This window comes from Lampris incognitus, chromosome 5 (assembly GCF_029633865.1).
Source record: "Lampris incognitus isolate fLamInc1 chromosome 5, fLamInc1.hap2, whole genome shotgun sequence".
NCBI classification, from domain to species: Eukaryota; Metazoa; Chordata; class Actinopteri; order Lampriformes; family Lampridae; genus Lampris; species Lampris incognitus.
Window position 1 is genome coordinate 63,183,233 of NC_079215.1, and position 26,213 is coordinate 63,209,445.

Here is a 26,213-nt window from a genome sequence, read left to right on the forward strand (position 1 = left end):
TATAATAGAGTAATATATATATATATATATATATATATATATATATATATACACTACCGTTCAAAAGTTTGGGATCACCCAAACAATTTCGTGTTTTCCATGAAAAGTCACACTTATTCACCACCATATGTTGTGAAATGAATAGAAAATAGAGTCAAGACATTGACAAGGTTAGAAATAATGATTTGTATTTGAAATAAGATTTTTTTTACATCAAACTTTGCTTTCGTCAAAGAATCCTCCATTTGCAGCAATTACAGCATTGCAGACCTTTGGCATTCTAGCTGTTAATTTGTTGAGGTAATCTGGAGAAATTGCACCCCACGCTTCCAGAAGCAGCTCCCACAAGTTGGATTGGTTGGATGGGCACTTCTTTGAGCAGATTGAGTTTCTGGAGCATCACATTTGTGGGGTCAATTAAACGCTCAAAATGGCCAGAAAAAGAGAACTTTCATCTGAAACTCGACAGTCTATTCTTGTTCTTAGAAATGAAGGCTATTCCATGCGAGAAATTGCTAAGAAATTGAAGATTTCCTACACCGGTGTGTACTACTCCCTTCAGAGGACAGCACAAACAGGCTCTAACAGGTACTATTTAATGAAGATGCCAGTTGGGGACCTGTGAGGCATCTGTTTCTCAAACTAGAGACTCTAATGTACTTATCTTCTTGCTCAGTTGTGCAACGCGGCCTCCCACTTCTTTTTCTACTCTGGTTAGAGCCTGTTTGTGCTGTCCTCTGAAGGGAGTAGTACACACCGGTGTAGGAAATCTTCAATTTCTTAGCAATTTCTCGCATGGAATAGCCTTCATTTCTAAGAACAAGAATAGACTGTCGAGTTTCAGATGAAAGTTCTCTTTTTCTGGCCATTTTGAGCGTTTAATTGACCCCACAAATGTGATGCTCCAGAAACTCAATCTGCTCAAAGAAGTGCCCATCCAACCAATCCAACTTGTGGGAGCTGCTTCTGGAAGCGTGGGGTGCAATTTCTCCAGATTACCTCAACAAATTAACAGCTAGAATGCCAAAGGTCTGCAATGCTGTAATTGCTGCAAATGGAGGATTCTTTGACGAAAGCAAAGTTTGATGTAAAAAAAATCTTATTTCAAATACAAATCATTATTTCTAACCTTGTCAATGTCTTGACTCTATTTTCTATTCATTTCACAACATATGGTGGTGAATAAGTGTGACTTTTCATGGAAAACACAAAATTGTTTGGGTGATCCCAAACTTTTGAACGGTAGTGTATATATATATATATATATAAAACACATCTCATTTAGTATTGATATTGAAATAACTTGACTTTGAACTGTTGAAATAAATTGTTTTTTATTGTAAACTATACCCACGAGTGTGTGTGTTGTCTTTGGGGTGAGTACTAGAATCTGGTCTAGAAAAAAACCTACACCAATCTCCACTGAACTTAGACATTAGACTGTAAACTGTCCCTGCGCAAGCATAGTCCCATTCCCCTGCCGTGCAGGTTACATAAATTATTTACCAAGTGTGATACAATCTGATTCATACCTTTTTGCGGACGATACAAAAATATTTAGAATAATTAATAAGGATGCTGCTACAGCCCATCTTCAAGCAGACCTCCATAGCACGAGCAACTGGTGTAATAGGTGGCTACTGATGTATTCAAAGAATATGGAGTACTTATTTACAAATATTAACAGATTGCAATTGCCGTATTTTATGCTTAATCAGTAAACACGTTTAAGAGAGGGTCATAATCTTTCAAATGGTTTTGTCCTAGTTTTGGAGTATATCCAGTAGTATTAACTATGGAGTCTAGTTTCACAAACAAAGTGTCCAAATTGTCTGCATTTAACAGCAAACCTTACATTTCTTTCTGAAGGTAGATGTGGACAGTATGCTAGTTGGTTAATTAAGATGAATATGGAAGTGCTCCTTTTGGTTTCATCAAATTTTTGATTTCAGTGAAAATTTCAGCGTCGTGATCATTTCATTTCCGACCTTGAGAAAGTCAGTGGGAAGGTTTACTTTGTAGGTGGAGGATATTTGGGCTGTTTTGGTGCATTTGTCTCAGACAATAACAAGTCTGATTCATTCAGATAACTTAAAGGTGGAGGTCCTGACCAGCTTGGTAAAAGAACAGGTTTTAAAGTGTTTTTGTTTATCTTCTACTGGATTATATATTGCAGTAAATCCTATACACAAATCGGTCACTCAGATGTACTCAGCAACTTGTACACAAAAGATAAGATCAGATTTGTGTCAAATTGTCTGCCTCTTTGCTTATTGTTATTCTTGGTTTTCATACAATATTGCTTACAGTTATAAAAACAACTAAAACAAAATAAAATATTAGAGCATTAGAAATTAGAATTGTACTACACTAACTTTGTCATGGCCCAAAAATAGACAATCTAACATTTTAATTTAAGCATACTTTAAGCATAATTTAAGTTAATGGCATTCGTGATTAAAACCAAATTATGACTTACACGAGCTTCAACTGGCTCTTTTAGTTGCCCTCTCTATATAAATTAAACCACCTATGAGTTTGTGTGTGTGTGTGTGTGTGTGTGTGTGTGTTGGGGGATTGTTGCCCCATATAGGTCTCAGGTATTTTTGTTCAGCCCTTCCACTCACTAGTACCACCACAGTATTGGTATTGTGTGGAAGGGCTGAAAAAATATACGGCGCAGTACAGTGGGACAACACTTGAGTTAAAAGTATGTCCACCTCCAGCAATGACTGTCATGCAACACAGTTTGCAGAGTATAGTTTTCTGTTTGGTGTTGGGTTTTCTAAAGCCATACCATGTCCACACAATAGAAGTTGCAACCCTTTTAGTAACAAATTCATCTCCCCCATCTTGGGTTGGTTTGGATGCCTCCACTTGTTCTGTATTTGTAATTTCACTCACCTCCATGTTTCCTCGTCACGTCATCTACTTCGTCTTTATCATCTTAATTTTTATGGCGGTTGGGGAAGGACCAAGATGGCATCGTGGGAACATCTCTATTTGGTAGCTCTACAAAAATGTGCATTAATCTCTGCAACAGACATGTTACAATCTACTAGGTCAAGTCCAAGTACTTAACAACCAACGTTAACTACTTTTGCCCTATCAAAGCCCTATCAAAGTTTGGTTTCATGGACTTCTTTTGTAAAACTATCAAACTCTTTATAATAACGGTAGTAGCTCAATTAAGTTAAAATATAGTACTTCTCTAAGTTCAACCTTTATCGCGGAGTTAGACAAGGTTGTCCCATTTCCCCTTATCGCTTTTTGATCACTGCACAACTTCTTGCTACTTATAGTTCCAATAGTGATTTACTGGGTGTAGTGGTTGCGTACAAACAGGTCTTCATCAGTCAGCTGGCAGACGATACAGCCCTCTTCTTAAAAGATGCTACTCAAATTCCTCGTGCTTTGGCCCTTATTAAGAATTTTCCAGTGCTTCCGGTTTATATTTAAATATGAACAAATGTGAATTAATGCCTATCAAGACATGTGAAATGTCATCTGTATGTGGTATTCCAATTAAGAATCAAGTTACATATTTGGGTGTAAATATTAAAATAGATGAATCTGTAAGATGTTCTTTGAATTTTGAGCCAGTCATTGAAAGGCCAGGCAAAAAATGTAATATATGGTTACAGAGAGAGCTATCATGAAGAGGGAGACGTCTTCTCTCAAAAGCTGAAGGCATTTCAAGACTTAACTTATGTCGCTCTTTCCTTCCCTGTTGAGAATTCAATTGCAAAAAATATTGATAACCTTTTGTTTGAATAACAAGACACATTTTGTAAAAATAACTTTTATTATGAATACTACTGATTGTGGAGGATTAAACATTTTGGATTTTACAACATTAAACAATACATTTAAGAGTAATTATATAAGACAGCTGGTGAAAAACACCGCTTCCTTATGGAATTTCATCCCTAATTATATTTTTTTCTATAATAGGTGGCCTGAAATTTGTTCTACAATGCAATTATGATATTCTTAAAATACCCGTAAAATTATCAAACTTTCATAAGCAATCTCTGTTGGCTTGGTCTCTCCTACATAAACACAACTTCTCTCCTCGTAAATACTTTATATGGAACAACAGGAATATCGTTTATAAAAATCACTCATTATTCTTTGGAAACTGGTTTAACAATGATATTAGGTTGGTGGGTGAACTGCTTAACTCAGAGCGTCACTTGCTAAATTACTCTGAATTTTTATCAAAATTTAAATTCCCAGTACCTCCAAAGGAGTATGCAGTTGTTTTTGATGCCATTCCTTCTGGTGCTCTGATGCTGATAAGAGACTCAAAATTAAGTGTTTTTGTTGTTCCCTCTATAGAGCTGGATGGATCTGTAATCAGTAAACTGTGTTTCAAATTATCGTAAAAGTAGAAATAGATGTGTTAGAGCTTCATTCCAAAGAGATATAGTATCAATACCTTATGTAAAATTTTTCTAGGAAACATTTGTGGAGAACATTCCTTGGAAAAGAGTTTGGACTTTGCCTCTCAAATACCTGTTAACTAATAAAGTGAGAGAAATCACGTTTAAACTAACTCATAGATTCTACCCTGCTAAATTATATCTTAAAAGGCTTAAAAATGTTGATATTGGTTGCTCGTTTTGTGTTACTATGCCTGAAACTGCTCTGCATCTGTTTTGGTATTGTACACATACTAAAAAGTTTTGGTCTGACGTCCTTTATTTTATTCAAATACACATTATTGCTGATCTTTCCTTTACCTTTACCTCTCTGAGCATCACATATTGCGGCGGATGTGTTCAATTTAAAGTCAGGTGAAAGCCTGGTGCGTCTCACACAGACGCTAAGGGTGCGTCGTGCGTCAGTATCAGACGCCAAACATTTCCCATGACGCCAGCATCCTTCTTCTCGTAACTGGCTACATCTTGGACCCTGGCTGGTCTACAAGGGACTCGGAGGAGGTCTGGCTCCTAGACGTGCGGTACGCAGGCCCGCCGGGGTGTGTGGAGATTCCCTGATGCCCACCACCCAGCCCCCAGCTATGGGGTAAATAGTGCCACCTAGTGGATACCTCGGGTCTGTGGGGTAAATCCCTACACAACATCAACGTCTACACTGCTGTGGTTTTTTGTTTTTCTTGCCCTTTTGTGAGTGTTTAAGTGGGAGAGTACTGCTGCCGCCGTGTGTGGCTGCTGCTTCTCCCTCTCGTAGCCCCCCTTCCCCTCCACCCCTGTATGTCTGTTGTGTTTATCTGTTGTCTTCTTTCACCCCGTTTATTGTAAAGCCACTTTGAGTGTTAGAGAAGCGCTATAGAAGTTTAACTTAGTGGTATTATTATTAAAATATAAAGTTTCTTATAGTCCTAATATGGCACCCATTTATTTGGAGAAGAATGAGATGTGAATTTAGATAAGATTTGTAAACCTTTATATATTTCTTCATAAATAGGTTTATTTAGATACTCTCAGTAGAATGCTATTTTCCCTCCACTTTTTTACTTTTACATTTATTCAAAGGGTGTTTTTGTGGTTCATCAGGAAACAGTGGTTGAGGTTTTTAGTGAGTTGAGGTTGTGTCATCTGGTGGATCATCTCTTAACTGTTCAGGGACAGAGAGGGTTTTTGTACAGGTCTACCAGTGGTTTGTGTTACTGTGTGCCTCTGGCACAATAATACACAGCTGAGTCTTCAGGCTGCATATTCTGTCCTGTTAGAGTCACTGTCTTACTGGAAGCTTCAAAAGAGATACTGAACTTGTTTTTTAGTGACTCTTTGTAGTATGTGCTGTAACCGATTCTTCCATATCCAATCCACTCCAGTCCTTTTCCTGCAGGCTGTCTGATCCAGGCTGTCCAGTAGCTACTAACAGAATAAGAGACCTGACAGGTGATGGTCAGTGGTTGTCCTGGCTGGACAGTCAGAGACGCTGGTTGATTCAACTGCTGACTGTTCACACCTGTAGAAGAGAGAGAAAAAAGTTGAAAACTCAACTTTGTGCCTCAGTACAGAAAGGATAAACAGAAGAAGCTTTGTGGTCCTGAATGTTTCTCCCTCAAAGAGACTCACAGGATCCAGCTGCCAGCAGCAGCAGCAGCAGAGCTACAGACAACATGATTTGTGTTGAAGTTGAACTGCTGGGAGCTGCTCTTCTTCTGGTCCAACTAAGAGCCTGGTATGAACTTCTTATAGAGGACTAACAAGGAAGTATACTTTGCATAGAATAGGACACCTACATACTAAAGTGTTCCAGGAATAGTCACTAGTCTTATGTAAATATGAATAGAGCTTGATTGCTGGTTTTCTAATAATCTTACCTGAACACACACAGCAAAACCTTACATTTCTTTCTCAAGAGAGATTTGAATAACAACTTGGTGACCTGACACAAATACAGAAGTGGACATGTTCTTTGTGCCAGTCTTAGATTTCAGTGAAAGACTGGATTGCTGGATCATTTTAATTCCAGCTTGAGAAAGTGAATGTGAAGGATTACTTTGTATGTGGAGTACATTTGGGCTGTTTTGATGTGTCCGTCTTGCACAATAAAACACCTGCTTCACTCAAATAACTGACAGGTGGATGTCCTGAGCAGCAAAGCAGAGGAACTACAAGGTGTTTTGTACTGTATATACCAACTAGTAAAATGCTCCACACAAATACATAACTCATGTGTACTTAGTATTGTTACATAAATGATAAGATCAGGTTTTGCTGATCAACGAGACTCTTTTTAGTCATCTTTTTTGTTCTTGCCTTCATGCAATAGTACCAGCACTTATTTTACTTTGGTCCCTTTTAGCCCATGGTGTTATCGACAGTTATTTTCTGCTATTTTCTAGTGTACTTCTCTTCTCCAGCAAATATTCATATTCACCCAAATTAATGTTGACAGCAGGTGTTTCCTTCCCAGTAAATACTATGTGTTAAGTCCCCTTTGCTAACATTACTGACTGACATCTTACTTCCTCAAAAAGTTGTCTTAGTGTCATGTGGGACATATTCCTCCCCACTACTGTCTGAGTGTACAGCAACAAAAAGACACAACACCCCATGCTATTTACAGTAACTTGAGACATTACCCATCTTTAATGCTCAATATCATGTTTCTGCTTTGGCTGCTTCTGTCCACTGCTTGTATGTATTCTAAGAGGGGTTTATGCTCCATGTTTGGTGGATATAATGCTTCCACTATTGTGGACAGTAAGCGGATATATATATATATATATATATATATATATATATATATATATATATATATATATATATATATATATATATATATATATATATACACATACAGAGAGAGAAAGAGAGAGCGAGAGAGAGAGAGAGAGAGATCCTTTCTTCGTTAAAAAAAATCATTGGTATCCAGTAAATATCCTAACAGACATACTAACATAGTATCTAATGCATTAATATCTCAGTTGGGTATTTATCTTGACAGATATAAAGTTTAAAAACCAGCCATAATTTGACCGCCCATGGTGGTTTTAGGTAGGAGTGAAATCCCGGTCGTTCTAGTGTTAAACAGGTAAAGTCAAACACTACAGGCAAGTATCCATGAGAAAGGTCCACCAATCAGCAAACACAATCCTAAACCATCAAACCCAAATACATTGAAAATAAACCAACACATCATGCAAAACATTAGTAGCCATTGGTCTCTCCTTTATCATGACAGTTACTTAACTGAACACACAAACGCATTAGAAGTTAATCACACACATAAACATAGTAGTATGTGTCTCCTACTGAGCTAAACGCCACCAAAATTCAGGTGATGCATGCTGCACCTCCGCTGGCCACATGCCACCCCACGCCGGCCACTGAGAAAACGGAGCCCAGCCAGCTGCACAGCAGTATGCCAACCAGCAATCTAACAATCAAAATAATGCCTCCAAAACACTCAACATTCTGTTAATACAACTTAAACTACAGCTACACAGATACCAGAGACCTTTCATTTGTGCGCTTTGACTGCCATCTACAGGACTACCTGTATAATAGCACCTAAACTACACTCCCTGTGGAGGTATAATCAGTGAATAGTGGAAATGAATCTGGTAAGTAAATAAACATAAATTAAGAAAGGAAAATAAAAAATAATCAGACCTTTGTACTTCTTCTTGAACTGTGTAATGTTTGTACTTTCTTTGAGCTCCATGGTCAGACTGTTCCACAATTTTACCCCACAGATTGAAATCCCCATGCTCTTCAAAGTTGTACGAACACATAATTTCTTGAAGTTTAATTTCCCTCTCAAATTATATTCCAGAGGGTGTGCTCGAAATATCGGGGCATCACATTACTCAGCCTCCCTGGGAAAGTGTACTCTATGGTGCTGGAAAGGAGGCTCGAACCGATTGTCGAACCTCGGATCCAGGAGGAACAATGCAGATTCCGTCCTGGCTGTGGAACAACATACCAACTCTTTACCCTTGTGGAAGTGCTCAGGCCAGTCTACATGTGTTTTGTGGACTTGGAGAAGTCTTACGACCTTGTACCCCGGGGCACTCTGTTAGGAGTACTGAAGGAGTATGGGGTACCGGGGCAGTTACAACAAGCCACCCAGTCTTTGTATAACCAAAGTGAGAGCTGTGTCCGCATTCTCGGCACAAAGTCAAACATGTTTTCGGTGGGTGTTGGACTCCGCCAAGCTTGTCCCTCGTCTCCAATTCTGTTTGTGATATTCATGGACAGGATCTCAAGGCACAGCCAAGGTGAGGAGTATTTCCATTTTGGGAACCTCAGAATTGAATCTCTGCTGTTTGGAGATGATGGTTTTTTTTGACTTCATCAGAACGCGACCTCCAGCGCCGCAGTGGGGCGGTTTGTGAAATGGCCGGGATGAGAGTCAGAACCTCCAAGTCTGAGGCCATGGTTCTCTACCGGAAAATGGTGGGTTGCTCCCTCCGGGTTGGGGATGAGTTGCTCCCTCAAGTGGAGGAGCTCAAATATCTCGGGGTCTTGTTCATGAGTGAGGGTAGGATGGTGTTGATTGATATTAAATATAATCCGAGTGTATTTTGTATTACTCAGTATGTAACCAATGTATGTAACCAGAACAGAGGGTGAAGAAGACACATTCATGAAGACCAATATATTACAGGTCTCCCACAAGAATGTGGGTAGGGGAGGGGGTTGCCCTCCCCTGGGGCCTTGGGAGAGACACCGTGTCTGGTACGAGGAGGACCCCCAGCTAAGATCAGTAGGTTAAAACAGGACGAGCACTTCTTAAAGCTCAACCACCAAAAGGTTCTATTGATAGGATAATCAAGACCAGAGGTGTCGTGAAGGAGAAGCAGGGGGGTCTATATAACCCACCAGGACACACAAAGAAGTCAGACACACACGACGGATTGGCAGTGTGTCTCCAGATCTGTACTCAATAAAATCATTTTAATCTCCTAAGACGTGGTGGCTGTTTTCTTCACATCAACGGACCCGGGGACGAGGACCACGAAGGTGATTCTCAATAAATTGGGGGCTCGTCCGGGATGTGAAGAAGCGGTCCTAATTGGACAGTGTGGCTGCCCGCCGACACCTCCCGAGCTTGGGGTCGACCCACAATACGAATAAGGTAAGCAGAACCTGTTTTAACGAAATCTGCATATTGGACTGAATTACTAATTTGTACTAAGCTCGGGAAGGAGAAGGCGGCCAGTTTAACAAAAGAGGAGGGGTTGGAGTCCCCTACGGTAAGAGTAAAAAGGAGATTATCGGTAGAAGAGGTTAGAGTCCTCTGTCTAAGATCCTAGGTAGTGGCGCACCCACTCACTCTCTGACGAGGGGGTGAGGTTAAGGCTGGGAAAGACTCTCCCGGGGAATTGAGGACCCCCAAAGGAGGTACACGTCAAATAGAGTAAAGGGTTGGAGTCCCTAAACAATAGGTTAAATAGAGTAAAGGGTTGGAGTCCCTAAACAATAGGTAAAGGGTTGGAGTCCCTAAACAATAGGTAAAGGATTGGAGTCCCTAAACAATAGGTAAAGGGTTGGAGTCCCTAACAGATAGACAGAAGACGTAAAAGGTAGAATGGAAAAAGAAGAAGGAGAAAAAAGCGGGGGCGGACCGCAGTGGAAGTCCCTGCAGAAGCAGAGCGACATACTGATACAAATGATGACGAACCAAAAAAATGAGGGTCCCAAGGCAAAGGCGAGACGAAGGGAGGAAGAACAAAGGAGGTTAGAAGAAGCTATTATATTGGGAGAGAGAAAGGCGGAGGACGCCGTTCCGTTGGGAAGGTATTTGTGGCGGGTGAAAAGGGTGAAGAGAAGCCCCGGTGGAAGTCCTTACGGGAACAAATAGATGTACTGGTCAGAATAATGTTGAATACTCGGAAAAGAAAGAGTGTGAAAGTAGGGAAAGAAAAAGCTACAGAGGACTATGACACAAAACCATTGGTACCAAACCGCACTTTGACTGACCCTGACTGACTTTTGTGTTTGACATGACTTGTCTGTGTGTGTGTTCATAGTTTGTTTTGTGGTGTTTGTCCATCTGGCCATTTTGTGTTTAGAAGTTGCAAGTCCTTGAGAGTGGCTTAAATGGGGATATAAAAGCTGGGGGAGGTTTTGTTTTGGCTTTTCCAAACCTTTTGTTTTCCTGACAATTGGGGTGTGAGAGGAGTCTTCAGAGACCACCTCGTTTAGCATCCTTATCAGACCCAACCCTGTTTTTGTTCCTGTTTGATTGGCAACTGGCTTTAGAAAGTCACCAACCTAAAGCATTAATTATTTAAATCCTTTCAAGAAATCTATTTCTTTTCTTTCTGAGGTACCTCATATAAAATGTGATATATCCATTTGGTTTTTGTTTTTTTGTTTTTGTTGCATTGAAAAGTTTTTGTGGTGTATTTTTCACGTTAACTTGATCCTGTCCTCACTTCTTTTAGGATTCCCCTAAACCGAAGGATTTCCTGTCCCTATTTTATTTTCTGAACTGTTAAGCAGAACTCTATTATGTCCAACGCCACAGTTGCAATATTTTTGATTTTACCTATTCTGTTTTTCTTTCTGTTACTGGGATTTTTTTTAAAGAATAACTGGTGGGAACCAACTGCCTACCCACTTCACACCTTGGGGGGATGGATGGGGGGTTGCCTTGAGAGTAACAGGGACAGTGTAAACCACAGTTATGTTGTTTTAAGCTGTTGTTTTTCTTTCCATTAGAAGACACCCTAGGGTTCATTTGTTTTTATGTTGACTTTCCTCTGTGTTATATTGAACTTGTTTTGTTTTTCAACACTAAGGTGTGAATTTTATGATGTTGTTCTTTTTTTTAAAGAGGGTATTCATTTCTTTGACAACTTCTTGTGAGGAGGACGATTACATTTTATTTGAATATGAATGAAACCTACTGAGTCCTGCGTTTTAAAGGTCTATGCTATGGCTATGTTTATGTTATTTTTTACCATGAGTTTGAGCCTCCTCATAAGACTCATTTTTGGTTTGATTTATTTGGTTTTAACTGATTACATCAATTTCTTTGTATTGTTAATTGAGCATTTCTTTTCTTTGAAACCCCACCTCCCTCTTTTTGGGGCCTTGAAAAGGGGCTTCTTGTTGTTTCATTTGGTTAAGGGGGGGGCATTTGTTTCTTGTCTTCAAACAGCTCATTGTTTCAATGATTTACAAGATACCTTATGATTTTATTAATTTAGGTTTTATTTGAACGTTCAGGATCTGAGACAACTATCTTTATCATCCCTCATCTGTTTTAGTTTTAAAGAAAATTTATTTCAGATAAGTACAACAGTACAGACTTCGGAACATTTGTGGACAGCTTGTATGGAATGAAAGTCCGATTCATTCGACTGCATGAAATTGTTTTTGGTTTACTAACAACTAACATACAAACTGATCATATCATACTTTCATTTTTTTTCTCTTCTCCTTCATGGTTAAATGGGTTGACACAATGTGTTCTGTTCTTGTGTAAAAAGACGGGTAGTGGGAATGAGGAATTGAAATCTAGAATGGTTGTGAGCCTTCTTCTGTACAGTTTTCTTTGATTTTTTACTTCATAAGAAACAAACGGATACGAATTTAGATCATAGCGGAAGTATCTGAAGAACACTGAATCAAGTTGACTACGAATCTTCAGAATCCTAGAATGACAGTGTTTTCAGTGTTGTGCAGTTTCTCTCTGAAAGTTTTTCCCTCCAGATATTGTCATCACCTGCTCCTCCCCCTCCTCCAGACGGGCTGAGTAACACCCCCACTTCCGTGGTACCGGGTCCAGGGGCCCGGGGTATGCTCCACGGGAAGACAACCTCCCGGCTGGACAGAACTAAGAGCAACCCGCCACATAACGTGGCTGTAGGAGCCGTGTCTGTGTAAGGATGGTCTCCATGGTGTCCCGGTTAGCTTCCGGGTGAGAGAGGAGGTGAGGGTGGTCTGCTCCTGGCCCAGCCAATCCTCCAACATGAAGACCCTCTGGTTGTCTAGATGAGACTAGCACCAGCTTCCTAGCTCTGGAGACCATAGAATTGGGTTTGGCTTTGAGAGTCCGAAATCGCCTTGCCTCTGTGGAGTCTGTAACCAGTGACAACTTTGAACGTTTAACTGCAGCTGAGTCCACCATCAAAATGGTCCGAACCCAAAACCTGTCTCTGCAGGACCAAATCAACGACCTCGAGAACCGTTTTCGGAGGGCCAATCTCCATGTACTGAACATTTTTGACGGCAGTGAGGCCGGTAGAGATCCGGTGCAGTTCATGTCGGAGATGCTGATGCAGATAATGGGTCCTGATGTCTTTTACTCACCTGGCCGAAGCAGCATCACTTTTCCTGGGTGTCCTGCTACTCCTCACCTGCTGCATTGTGCCCATAGTTCGGCGTGTGATACGCGGCCTTATTGCTACTCAGCTCGTGTATTATCACCTCCTTGCCCAACAGGACGGGGACCTTGTTTCGTCTTCCCCCTCTCCACCACTGATTTTCCTCGCCCCCCCACAAGGACTTCGGTTCTGAATCCTCCTACACATCCTCCAATAACAGCGACTCCCCCGTCTGAATGATACTTTATGACGAACACTGGTTAACCCTTTCGATTCCGGTTGTTCTCATGGCGGTTTCTTATTTCTGTATATGCATGTTATGTGTGCTGATTGGTATTATTTCTATGTTACCTCTGTGTGTTCAATGATGAACAAAAGGGGGGAATTGTGGAGTACAAATAGTACTCCATGTGCACTCCGTAGGTACTCTGTAGTTTTCCACTTCTCTGTGTGTATGAAACTTCTCATTCACTGCAGACACACACACATGGCCACTAAATCCCACACACTGCAGACGACAAATGGTCACTAACACATGAGGGCCTCCCCAGCCTTGGGCAGTAAAGATAACAACTAGGGGTCACTAAAACATGAGGGCCACTCCGGCCTGGGGCAGTAAAAGAATACATCTACTGACACTCACCAGGCACAGAACATGACTGATGTTTTCCTGCATTCCTTTGTAAGACAACACCTTGGTTAATGCAGGAAACTGTTAGAAGACTAGGCTAATGCTTTATGTCTATCTCTGCGCAGATGAAGTGGATTATTAAACCGTTATAAAGAATCGTACTGACTACCGAACTTCTGCTGGAGGGAAAAATGCAGCCTTCGTTTATTCGGTAGTTTTGGGAGAAGAAGAAAATGAACAGCGTCTCAGTGACGTAATCAATCCGCGCATGCAAGCGCAACACCGCCCACTTGTGGACAAACAAAGTCGTAAACAAAATAATAGTACACAGTAACACATAGTCATACAAATACACAGGTGTTATATCTCAACACTCCCACTTATGAATCATGAGCTTACTGTATACCTTTTCATATTTATAGAACAAAATAAAAAAAACTTGGTATAACCCATACCACTCACATTTCACACACCAAACATTGCCTTAGCAAATGTCTTCAGTTTTACCTTGGATGCGGGCTTCGTCATTACATCCGCAACCATTTCGTCTGTAGGGCAATACACCAATGACATCCTTTCCTCTCTTATGGTAGACCTTATAAAGTGGTATTTGATATCCACATGTTTGCAGCGTTGCCTACACACCGGGTTCTTCGCTAAAGCTATTGTCCCCTGGTTGTCCTCATAAACCACTGTTCTCTTGTATTCATATGAATCAATACCTCCCAGTAACTGTTCAACATAAATACCTTCCTGGATGGCTAAAGCCAGAGCCATATACTCCGTCTCGCACGTAGAAAGTGCCACAGTAGCTTGTTTCTTGGCTTTCCAAGAGATAAGTGCACTTCCCCTGCTCATGCTCACACAGTAACCTGATGTGCTGCGTCTATCCGCAGTATCTGAAGCCCAGTCGGCATCACTATATGCCTGTAAGCCAAGCTTCTCGTCGCTCTTCCTGTAACAGAGCTGTTTGTCTGTGGTGCCCTTAAGGTAACGAAACACATGTTTTACTGTCACCCATTGCTCTTCAGTAGGCTCTGCAAAATGCTGAGATAGCTTGCTCACAACAAAACGTAAATCTGGACGTGTACATGTAGCTAAGTATATTAGACTCCCGACCACCTCTCTGTACTTTTTCACATCTAACATTTTTGGTGCATCTTCTGAGTAGTCTAATTTCTGCTCACATGGGGTTTCTCTTACCTTGCACTCCTGCATATCAAAACGCTCCAATATTTTCTCAGAGTACCTTTGTTGTGAAACTGTTACACAGTTGGCGGACTGAGTGAAGTCCATCCCAAGAAAGCACTTTAACCTGCCCAGATCTTTCATCCTGAATTTTGTGGACAGCATCTTTTTCACTTTACTCAGCATCTCTTTGCTGCTTGATGCTATGATAAGATCATCTACCCAGGTTATAATGATCGTTTTCCCTTCCTTTGACTCCTTGGAGTACACACAATGGTCTGATTGGTTTTGTGTAAAACCATCACCTGTCAAACACTCGTGTAACAGTAAATTCCAATTGCGGCCAGACTGCTTGAGGCCGTAGATTGACTTCTCTAGTTTACGCACTAGTTTTTCTCCCTTCTCAATATAACCCTCAGGTTGTTCCATGTACACTCACCGGCCACTTTATTAGGGACACCTGTCCAACTGCTCGTTAACGCAAATTTCTAATCAGCCAATCACATGGCAGCAACTCAATGCATTTAGGCATGTAGACATGGTCAAGACGATCTGCTGCAGTTCAAACCGAGCATCAGAATGGGGAAGAAAGGTGATTTAAGTGACTTTGAATGTGGCATGGTTGTTGGTGCCAGACGGGCTGGTCTGAGTATTTCAGAAACTGCTGATCTACTGGGATTTTCACGCACAACCATCTCTAGGGTTTACAGAGAATGGTCCAAAAAAGAGAAAATATCCAGTGAGCGGCAGTTCTGTGGGCGAAAATGCCTTGTTGATGCCAGAGGTCAGAGGAGAATGGCCAGACTGGTTCGAGCTGATAGAAAGGCAACAGTAACTCAAATAACCACTCATTACAACCGAGGTATGCAGAAGAGCATCTTTGAATGCACAACACGTCGAACCTTGAGGCAGATGGGCTACAGCAGCAGAAGACCACACCGGGTGCCACTCCTGTCAGCTAAGAACAGGAAACTGAGGCTACAATTCGCACAGGCTCACCAAAATTGGACAATAGAAGATTGGAAAAACGTTGCCTGGTCTGATGAGTCTCGATTTCTGCTGTGACATTTGGATGGTAGGGTCAGAATTTGGCGTCAACAACATGAAAGCATGGATCCATCCTGCCTTGTGTCAACGGTTCAGGCTGCTGGTGGTGGTGTAATGGTGTGGGGGATATTTTCTTGGCACACTTTGGGCCCCTTAGTACCAATTGAGCATCGTGTCAACGCCACAGCCTACCTGAGTATTGTTGCTGACCATGTCCATCCCTTTATGACCACAGTGTTCCCATCTTCTGATGGCTACTTCCAGCAGGATAACGCGCCATGTCATAAAGCTCGAATCATCTCAGACTGGCTTCTTGAACATGACAATGAGTTCACTGTACTGAAATGGCCTCCACAGTCACCAGATCTCAATCCAATAGAGCACCTTTGGGATGTGGTGGACCGGGAGATTCGCATCATGGATGTGCAGCCGACAAATCTGCAGCAACTGCGTGATGCTATCATGTCAATATGGACCAAACTCTCTGAGGAATGTTTCCAGTACCTTGTTGAATCTATGCCACAAAGGATTAAGGCAGTTCTGAAGGCAAAAGGGGGTCCAACCCGGTACTAGCAAGGTGTACCTAATAAAGTGGCCAGTGAGTGAATATGTCATAGTCTATGGGGGCATGAAGATAGGCCGTCTTTACATCCATCTGGTGTAAAATCAAGTCATACTGAGCCGCCTTCTGTAGAAGCACTCGAACACTTGTGAGGTTGGCTGTTGGCGAAAATGTCTCCCCATAATCCACCCCAGCTCTCTGGCTATATCCCTTTGCTACAAATCTAGCCTTGTACTTGTCGTGTCCATCTATATCTGTCTTTATCGAATACACCCACCTTCCTCCCACTGTTTTCTTGCCCTCTGGCAATTTCGTAAGGGTGAATGTTTTGTTGTCTCTTAGAGACTCCATTTCCTCGTCCATTGCCCTGGACCACTTTTCTGATTCTGGCGATTCCATGGCCTCTTTAAAGGTCAGAGGGACACCGCACACTGCCCTGTATATATAATCTATAGTAGTGAGTGAGCTGTCATTACTGTCGCCCTGACTATAGTCAATCAGGTATCTCGGAGGGTTGCGTTCCCTTTGGGGGTACCTCCCACTGGCTGAGGCTTGTGATGTCACCCTTGGGTGCTCCTCGTCATCATCCTCGGGTGCTGACTGTGTACCGTCAGTCTGTACATTTTTCTGTACTCTAGGCTGAGTTGCAGCTGTCTCAACAGACTTTCTCTCTCTTACCCAGTCTTCTGGGTGCAGACCTGGTGTCTGAGTCTCATTTTCATTAGTTGCCTTGTGTACAAATTTAACTAGTCTGTGTTTCTGTACTTTCTCTTGGTCAGGGTAGTAGACTAGGTAGGCCGGGCTGTTCTTGTCGTGTCCTACAAAACGCCCCCTCTCACATCTAGAATCTAACTTTCCCTTGTCCTGCTGGTAAGCATAGCATTCTGTCCCGAACTTTTGCATTCTAGCCATGTTGCACTTTTTTCCTGTCATTGCCGTGTATGGCGTAGTGCCTGTGTGCTTGTTGAAGCATCTGTTTCTGGTGTGGGCTGCCTCCTGTACAGCATAATGCCAGAGGCTCTTTGGTAGACCACTATCTATTAGCATACACCTTGCCATCTCGAATAGTGTGCATCCTTCTCTCTCTGCAACGCCATTTTGATGGGGAGAGTATGGGCAGGACGTCTCATGTCTTATTTTGTTCCGTCTCAACAGGGTTTGAAACTCCTTGCCTGTAAACTCAGTTCCATTATCTGACCTTATGCATTTCACTGTCCCATAGGGAGCTACATCTGCCAGAAATTTCTCGGTCGCTTGCACTGTGTCACTCTTTGTTTTTAAGAAATAAACACACACAGCCCCTGTGCACACATCTGTAAATGATTGCATGTACCTGAAACCATTAATGGACTCGTTTGCCACAGGACCGGCTAAATCAGTGTTTACCAACTCCAGTGGTGTCTTGGCTTTGTCTGTAGATTTCCTGTTCCTGTTTTGGGTAAACTTCCCTTCTATGCATACTGCACACTCTTTGTCAGGTTTACACACTTTACCCTTTATATGCATACCATTAGTGATATCCTGTAGCTTTATGATATCGTCATAGTTGCAGTGGCCCATTATCTCATGCCAAGTTTCTATATCATGGCTCACATGGCACTTTTCAACAACACATTCAGTTTGCAAATAGTACATTTTCCCCTGTACAAAAATGTCAAACCTGGTACCATCCGGTGACATCAGGGCATCTCTGCCCTCTTCGAAGAACACACTGGCTCCGTGTGCTGTCGCAGACTTCACAGAGAAGAGCTCTTGGGGGTACGATGGAATATATAGTGCGTTCCGCAGTGTCACTCTACACCGTCGCCCCTCACTGTCGAGCAGACATACCGTAGCATCTCCCCTGCCCTGCACCACACCAAAGGTGCGCTTACCGTCCGCCAGCTCCATGCAGTGTTTCTCTGGCTCGAACGAGCTGTCAAAGCTCTTGAACTTCTTCTTATCATTGACTATGTGGGAAGAAGCTCCACAGTCCACAATCAATCCTGGTTTGAACTGTTGCCGTCGTCCTGGTCCTGCTGAGCTGGTCTCTCCAGCCTGCACTCTGAAGATGTAGTTCTCTTCTTCCGCAGCATTCCCCGGTCCCTGACCTCGACCTGCTCCGTGACCACCACCGCCGCCGCCACCTTGCTCGCGTGCACACCTGGCTCCATCAGCGAGGTCCTTCTTCTTGCACACTTTGTCCGTGTGACCATTGACCCGGCAGAAGCTGCACCACAAGCTGCGTGAACAGTCCGTTTTCCGATGGCCTTTGTCACCGCATCGCCAGCACACCGTTTGTTCATCATCTCCCTCACAGCGTTTCACTGGCTTTTTCTTAGGCGCTGCGTGGGCCTTCATCACCCTCTCGGACGTCTCGTCCAATGCTGTAGCATTATCTACATCTTCAGCCGCCTCACAGTTTCTCAATTTGGCCTTAAATTGTCCCAATGTAAACTCACTGTCGCCATGTGTCACCATTAGAGTGAATGGCTTATATCTCTCGGGTAACCCCCTCATCACCATGGCCATCATTAGCCCCTCACTCGGTGCTTCTCCCGCCCCTTTGAGAGCCGTAATGATTTGTTCAGCTCGGATTTGGTTATCGTCTCATTATCAGCTTTCTTTAGAACAGTCAATGTTACATACAGAGTGACAATCCGGGGTCTGCCCTTACCAATGTAATGTTCCCGCAACACCCGTAGACTCTCTCTACCGTTGTTCTTCGTTTCTCTGAAGATCAGTCCCAAGCTTGTGTTGTCCAATAAAGGCGCCAATGCGCAGTAGGCGTCCGCGTTCCGCTCCTCGTCTAGGGCCTGCTCTTCCGCTGTCAAAGGTCCCGCGGGCTCGGTAAGGATGGTGGTTTTCAGCCCCACACCATGCATGCAACAGAGCATTCGCTCTTCCCACAGTTCATACTCATCGGCCTGTCCGTTGAATGTGGGCCACCTGCTCTTCTTTCGCTCCATCTCCCTAGGTAGCGTTAGCTTAGCTTAGCGTTCCGTTAGCTTCCCGATAGCCTCTCTCGATGCTAACTAGCTTCACACTTGCTAACTTGCTACTCCGTGCTAACCTGCGCGCATCCCGCCATCCGAGGTTATCACACTTCGTGTACTTCTTTTATCAAACTACTAAATAATCAAACGTTATCTGGGCCCATAACCTGTTAGAAGACTAGACTAATACTTTATGTCTATCTCCGCGCAGATGAAGTAGATTATTAAACCGTTGTAAAGAATCGTACTGACTACCGAACTTCTGCTGGAGGGAAAAATGCAGCCTCTGTTTATTCGGTAGTTTTGGGAGAAGAAGAAAATGAACAGCGTCTCAGTGACGTAATCAATCCGCGCATGCAAGCGCCACACCGCCCACTTGTGGACAAACAAAGTCGTAAACAAAATAATAGTACAGTAACACATTAGTCATACAAATACGCTGGTGTCATATCTCAACAGAGACAACGGCGGCCGGCGATGACATGGCGTCGGCCGGCGGCGGAATGACGCCTGTTGGTAGTGGGTGGGTGGTGGCCGGCGGTGACGTGGTCGGCGTTGAAATCAGAGTGGGCCGCGACTTCTCGGCGGCAGTTGCCACCTCCGAATCGCTGAACCGGCCGGCGGTGTCAGGTCCTGAAGGACGGGGGGCGTTGGCTCCGTCGGCCCTTCCTCCGCGGGACATCTCCTTCCGAGCGGCGATGCTCTTTCCCCGGGAAAGCTCTTTTTCCAGACACTCGATGAAGTTCTCAGTCTCGCGGAGCTCTACATCGAAGCTTCTTCTTGACGTTGCCATCTTCCATTTGTGGGTATTGGCTGTAATCCCGCTTCTGACTCCAGTGTGGCGAACGTAGAAGCAACGACAAAGGTAACGTTGCAGCCCCTTTATTGAACTCTCGCAGAAACTAAAACCTGCGAGAAATGTGACTCAATACATGGTGGTCATCTACTCGAACAACAAAGTAGTTCAGGGTTTCAGTACCAAGGTTACACAACACAACAGAATGACAACTACAATTACACCACAACAAATAGTAATCACATAAACACATAAAACCACATAAAACACTTACAAAACATTTAGTAACAACTGACAATCTGCACGCAGTGCCTGATGGGTAAAACAGGACGGCACAATTCTGACGGGGTAGCGACTTCGCTACAATATCAATTTTAACACATTCTTGAATTTCAGATGGTCAAAAAATGTCCCGGATTGGATTTGCTGCTGTCCGGGAGACTTCCGGGCCAACCCGGGAGGGTGGGCAACCCTGCATGCAACTGAACAACCGCGTGTTTTGCTTAGCTTTTCTAAAAGAACCAGAAGAATAAATGAGGAAAGTGACAGCAACTGTCTGCCAGCAGCAGCAGCACAACTACACAACACATGGCTGGTGTTTGAGGTAAACTGGACGAAACTTCAGATGGCAAAAAAAATAAGGACTAAATTAAGAAACAGATATAAGATGTTTAATGATTAAATGATCCTTTCTAAAATAATTGCAAACATGATAGAACTTCATGAATACGTTACAATAACTGTTCATAAGCATGACTTGTGCATATCATTAATGTTAATATAGCTATGTTATGTTAGCATAGATATGCTAACATAACAGCTATGCTAACATAGCAATGCACTCATGCCATATAAGTCCTGTTTTAGTGAAGACGTAGTGTGCTTTGGACCTCAACATCAAATCATTTCTGGAAATGTAGAGCAAAATATAAAGTTTCTTATAGTCCTAATATGGCAACCATTTATTTGGGCAAGAATAAGATGTGAATTCGAGTAAGATTAGTACATTTTTACATATTTGTTTAGATGCTCTCAATAGAATGCTATTTTCCCTCCAGTTTTTTTACTTTTACATTTATTCAAATGGTGTTTTTGTGTTTCATCAGGAAACAGTGGTTGAAGTTTTTAGTGGGTTGAGGTTGTGTCATCTGGTGGATCATCTCTTAACTGTTCAGGGGCAGAGAGGGTTTTTGTACAGGTCTACCAGTGGTTTGTGTTACTGTGTGTCTCTGGCACAATAATACACAGCTGAGTCTTCAGGCTGCATATTCTGTCCTGTTAGAGTCGCTGTGTTACTGGAACTGTCTATGGAGATACTGAACTTGTTTTTTAGTGACTCTTTGTAGTATGTGCCCCCAGTATATATCAGTCCAATCCACTCCAGTCCTTTTCCTGCAGGCTGTCTGATCCAGGCTGTGAAATAGCTACTAACAGAATAAGAGACCTGACAGGTGATGGTCAGTGGTTGTCCCTGCTGGACAGTCAGAGACGCTGGTTGATTCAACTGCTGACTGTTCACACCTGTAGAAGAGAGAGAAAAAAGTTGAAAACTCAACTTTGTGCCTCAGTGCAGAAAGGATAAACAGAAGAAGCTTTGTGATCCTGAATGTTTCTCCCTCAAAGAGACTCACAGGATCCAGCTGCCAGCAGCAGCAGCAGCAGAGCTACAGACAACATGATTTGTGTTGAAGTTGAACTGCTGGGAGCTGCTCTTCTTCTGGTCCAACTAAGAGCCTGGTATGAACTTCTTATAGTGGACTAACAAGGAAGTATACTTTGCATAGAATAGGACACCTACATACTAAAGTGTTCCAGGAATAGTCACTAGTCTTATGTAAATATGAATAGAGCTTGATTGCTGGTTTTCTAATAATCTTCCCTGAACACACACAGCAAAACCTCACATTTCTTTCTCAAGAGAGATTTGAATAACAACTTGGTGACCTGACACAAATAAAGAAGTGGACATGTTCTTTGTGCCAGTCTTAGATTTCAGTGAAAGACTGGATTGCTGGATCATTTTAATTCCAGCTTGAGAAAGTGAATGTGAAGGATTACTTTGTATGTGGAGTACATTTGGGCTGTTTTGATGTGTCCGTCTTGCACAATAAAACACCTGCTTCACTCAAATAACTGACAGGTGGATGTCCTGAGCAGCAAAGCAGAGGAACTACAAGGTGTTTTGTACTGTATATACCAACTAGTAAAATGCTCCACACCAATACATAACTCATGTGTACTTAGTATTGTTACATAAATGATAAGATCAGGTTTTGCTGATCAACGAGACTCTTTTTAGTCATCTTTTTTGTTCTTGCCTTCATGCAATAGTACCAGCACTTATTTTACTTTGGTCCCTTTTAGCCCATGGTGTTATCGACAGTTATTTTCTGCTATTTTCTAGTGTACTTCTCTTCTCCAGCAAATATTCATATTCACCCAAATTACTGTTGACAGCAGGTGTTTCCTTCACAGTAAATACTATGTGTTAAGTCCCCTTTGCTAACATTACTGACTGACATCTTACTTCCTCAAAAAGTTGTCTTAGTGTCATGTGGGACATATTCCTCCCCACTACTGTCTGAGTGTACAGCAACAAAAAGACACAACACCCCATGCTATTTACAGTAACTTGAGACATTACCCATCTTTAATGCTCAGTATCATGTTTCTGCTTTGGCTGCTTCTCTCCACTGCTTGTATGTATTCTAAGAGGGGTTTATGCTCCATGTTTGGTGGATATAATGCTTCCACTATTGTGGACAGTAAGCGTATATATATATATATATATATATATATATATATATATATATATATATATATATATATATATATATACACATACAGAGAGAGAAAGAGAGAGCGAGAGAGAGAGAGAGAGAGAGAGAGAGAGAGAGAGAGAGAGAGATCCTTTCTTCGTTAAAAAAAATCATTGGTATCCAGTAAATATCCTAACAGACATACTAACATATCTAATGCATTAATATCTCAGTTGGGTATTTATCTTGACAGAATATAAAGTTTAAAAACCAGCCATCATTTGACCGCCCATGGTGGTTTTAGGTAGGAGTGAAATCCCGGTCGTTCTAGTGTTAAACAGGTAAAGTCAAACACTACAGGCAAGTATCCATGAGAAAGGTCCACCAATCAGCAAACACAATCCTAAACAATCAAACCCAAATACATTGAAAATAAACCAACACATCGTGCAAAGCATTAGTAGCCATTGGTCTCTCCTTTATCATGACAGTTACTTAACTGAACACACAAACGCATTAGAAGTTAATCACACACATAAACATAGTAGTATGTGTCTCCTACTGAGCTAAACGCCACCAAAATTCAGGTGATGCATGCTGCACCTCCGCTGGCCACATGCCACCCCACGCCGGCCACTGAGAAAACGGAGCCCAGCCAGCTGCACAGTAGTATGCCAACCAGCAATCTAACAATCAAAATAATGCCTCCAAAACACTCAACATTCTGTTAATACAACTTAAACTACAGCTACACAGAGACCAGAGACCTTTCATTTGTGGCCGCAGTCCCCCATCTACAGGATTTACTGTGTAATAGCACCTAAACTAGACTCCCTGTGCAGGTATAATCAGTGAATAGTGGAAATGAATCTGGTAAGTAAATAAACATAAATTAAGAAAGGAAAATAAAAAATAATCAGACCTTTGTACTTCTTCTTGAACTGTGTAATGTTTGTACTTTGTTTGAGTTCCATGGTGACACTGTTCCACAATTTTACCCCACAGATTGAAATCCCCATGCTCTTCAAAGTTGTACGAACACATAATTTCTTGAAGTTTAATTTCCCTCTCAAATTATATTCTGGAGGATGTGCTCGAAATATCGGGGCATCACATTGTCCAGCCTCCCTGGGAAAGTGTACTCTAGGGTGCTGGAAAGGAGGCTCGAACCGATTGTCGAACCTCGGATCCAGGAGGAACAATGCAGATTCCGTCCTGGCCGTGGAACAACATACCAACTCTTTACCCTTGCGGAAGTGCTCAGGCCAGTCTACATGTGTTTTGTGGACTTGGAGAAGTCTTACGACCTTGTACCCCGGGGCACTCTGTTAGGGGTACTGAAGGAGTATGGGGTACCGGGGCAGTTACAACAAGCCACCCAGTCTTTGTATAACCAAAGTGAGAGCTGTGTCAGCATTCTCGGCACAAAGTCAAACATGTTTTCGGTGGGTGTTGGACTCCGCCAAGCTTGTCCCTCGTCTCCTATTCTGTTTGTGATTTTCATGGACAGGATCTCAAGGCGCAGCCAAGGTGACAAGTGTTTCCATTTTGGGAACCTCAGAATTGAATCTCTGCTGTTTGGAGATGATGCTTTTTTTGTTGGCTTCATCAGAACGCGACCTCCAGCACCGCAGTGGGGCAGTTTGTGAAATGGCCGGGATGAGAGTCAGAACCTCCAAGTCTGAGGCCATGGTTCTCTACCGGAAATGGTGGGTTGCTCCCTCCGGGTTGGGGATGAGTTGTTCCCTCAAGTGGAGGAGCTCAAGTATCTCGGGGTCTTGTTCACGAATGAGGGTAGGATGGAGAGGGAGATTGGCAGGTGGATTGGTGCAGCATCAGCAGTAATGTTGACGTTGTACCGGACCGTTGTGATGAAGAGGAAGATGAGGCGGAAGGCAAAGCTCTCAATTTACCAGTCAATCTTCGTTCCAACCCTCACCTATGGTCATGAGCATTGGGTAGTGACTGAAAGGGTGAGATTGCGGGTACAAGTGGCTGAAATTAGTTTCCTCCGCAGCTACAAATTCTCTTAATGAGCGCACCAAATCAGCGGCGTGACATAGGTCAGGCTCCGCAGCCTGGAGGGAAGTGCTTGTCTTTTGAAATGGTTGGAGAAAAGTATTCCACAAGCTGCAAAGGAAAGCCGTCTCGAGACGTTCCATTTTCTTGTTGAGTGCTCGTGCCTCATTACGAGTGGTCACATTTTGGTTTGGGTCATCAGATATTTTTTTAATAGTCTGCTGGATATTAACATAATTCAGGCAGAGTGCCTTTGTAGCTTGGGCATGCGCGGACCACCGCGTATCGGACAGGCTGTTAAGCGTCTCAGTTGGCTTGTTATCGTCTGGCTGTAACCCCGAGGTAACCATCTGCCAGCGCGAGGTTGACTTGGAACAAACATGGAAAAGGCGCCGCACCAAAGACAAACACTCGTCTGTCTCAAGACAGCAGGTAACACGTGTTACTCCCCCTAAACTGAGCGCGTGGGCAGCGCACGGAAGCCACTCCACTCGTGGATTAATCTCCCGTATGCGTGACTGCAACCCTTTGTACCACCCTGCCATATTGCCATTATGGTCATAGCGCTGGGCTCTGCAGTTGGCTATATCGAGATCCATCTCCTGCAAAGCAGCGAGAACTGAACTGCACGACGCTTCTCCTGTGCGACTTGCTGTTGGTAAAACTTCAGGAAACGCTCCTCAATGGATCCGTCGGGCGACACGTGACATAACGCATAATGAACGTAAGGTGATCTACGTGCGAAACATCCAGACCGGTCTCCTCCTCTTTACGTGTGTATGGACACGCTTCTGCAAGTCACTTATACGTGTTCATTGACACGTATCTTACAGATGCCGCTAGGGGCGCCCTGTAGCCTACTAGGTCTGTCGTGACCATGGTCATGACGCAATAGAATGTCGAAAATGTTGAACAAAGATGGCGGAGCGAATGTTCCTGACTGCTGTCTTTGCCGACTTCTCCCAGAAAGTACAGCTGTTTAACCTCTTCAGTGACGCCTGTCACCGCTTTAGAGTGACATACACGCTCCCAATGTCCCTTTTTATGACAGTTGTTACACTTCCTGTTCATTGCAGGACACTTCCGCTCATCGGTGTGCTGCGTCTTGCCGCACCTCCCGCATTCGTCTACTATGTTGGTTGCAGGACTGCTGCCACCATGACGCTGTCCGCCCTTTTTGTTGCGCCCCCAGTGGCCAGAAGACGGGATTGCGGCCCCAGTGGCAACTAATACGTGTCCATATACACGTATTTCGGTCTCGCAAAAACGTGTCCTCTGACACGTACGTATTGCGAAACATCAGGAGTCGAGTCGACACTGATGGAGAAGTACTTTGCGATCTTCAGTTGACTTATTATTTCTGAAAGCACCTTTTGTCCCATCAGCCCGATAAATTCTTCACAAATATTTGAAGAAAGCTAGGAAGGATTTGCTCGGCCAGCGCTCCCGTATTTATTGATGTGTGCTTTTAGA

The 26,213-nt window shown here is 42.9% G+C and overlaps 1 protein-coding gene and 1 gene segment (V, D, J or C); both read right to left on the reverse strand.

The window, feature by feature from the left end:
* The window catches only part of LOC130113248 (immunoglobulin mu heavy chain-like), a 192,585-nt gene that overhangs the window by 84,365 nt on the left and 82,007 nt on the right, over positions 1 to 26,213 (reverse strand). The window lies entirely within an intron of this gene.
* LOC130113255 (Ig heavy chain V region XIG14-like) lies at positions 5,633 to 6,096 on the reverse strand. The segment is given in 2 exon segments: positions 5,633 to 5,940; positions 6,051 to 6,096. Coding segments are annotated over 2 exon segments (354 nt in total).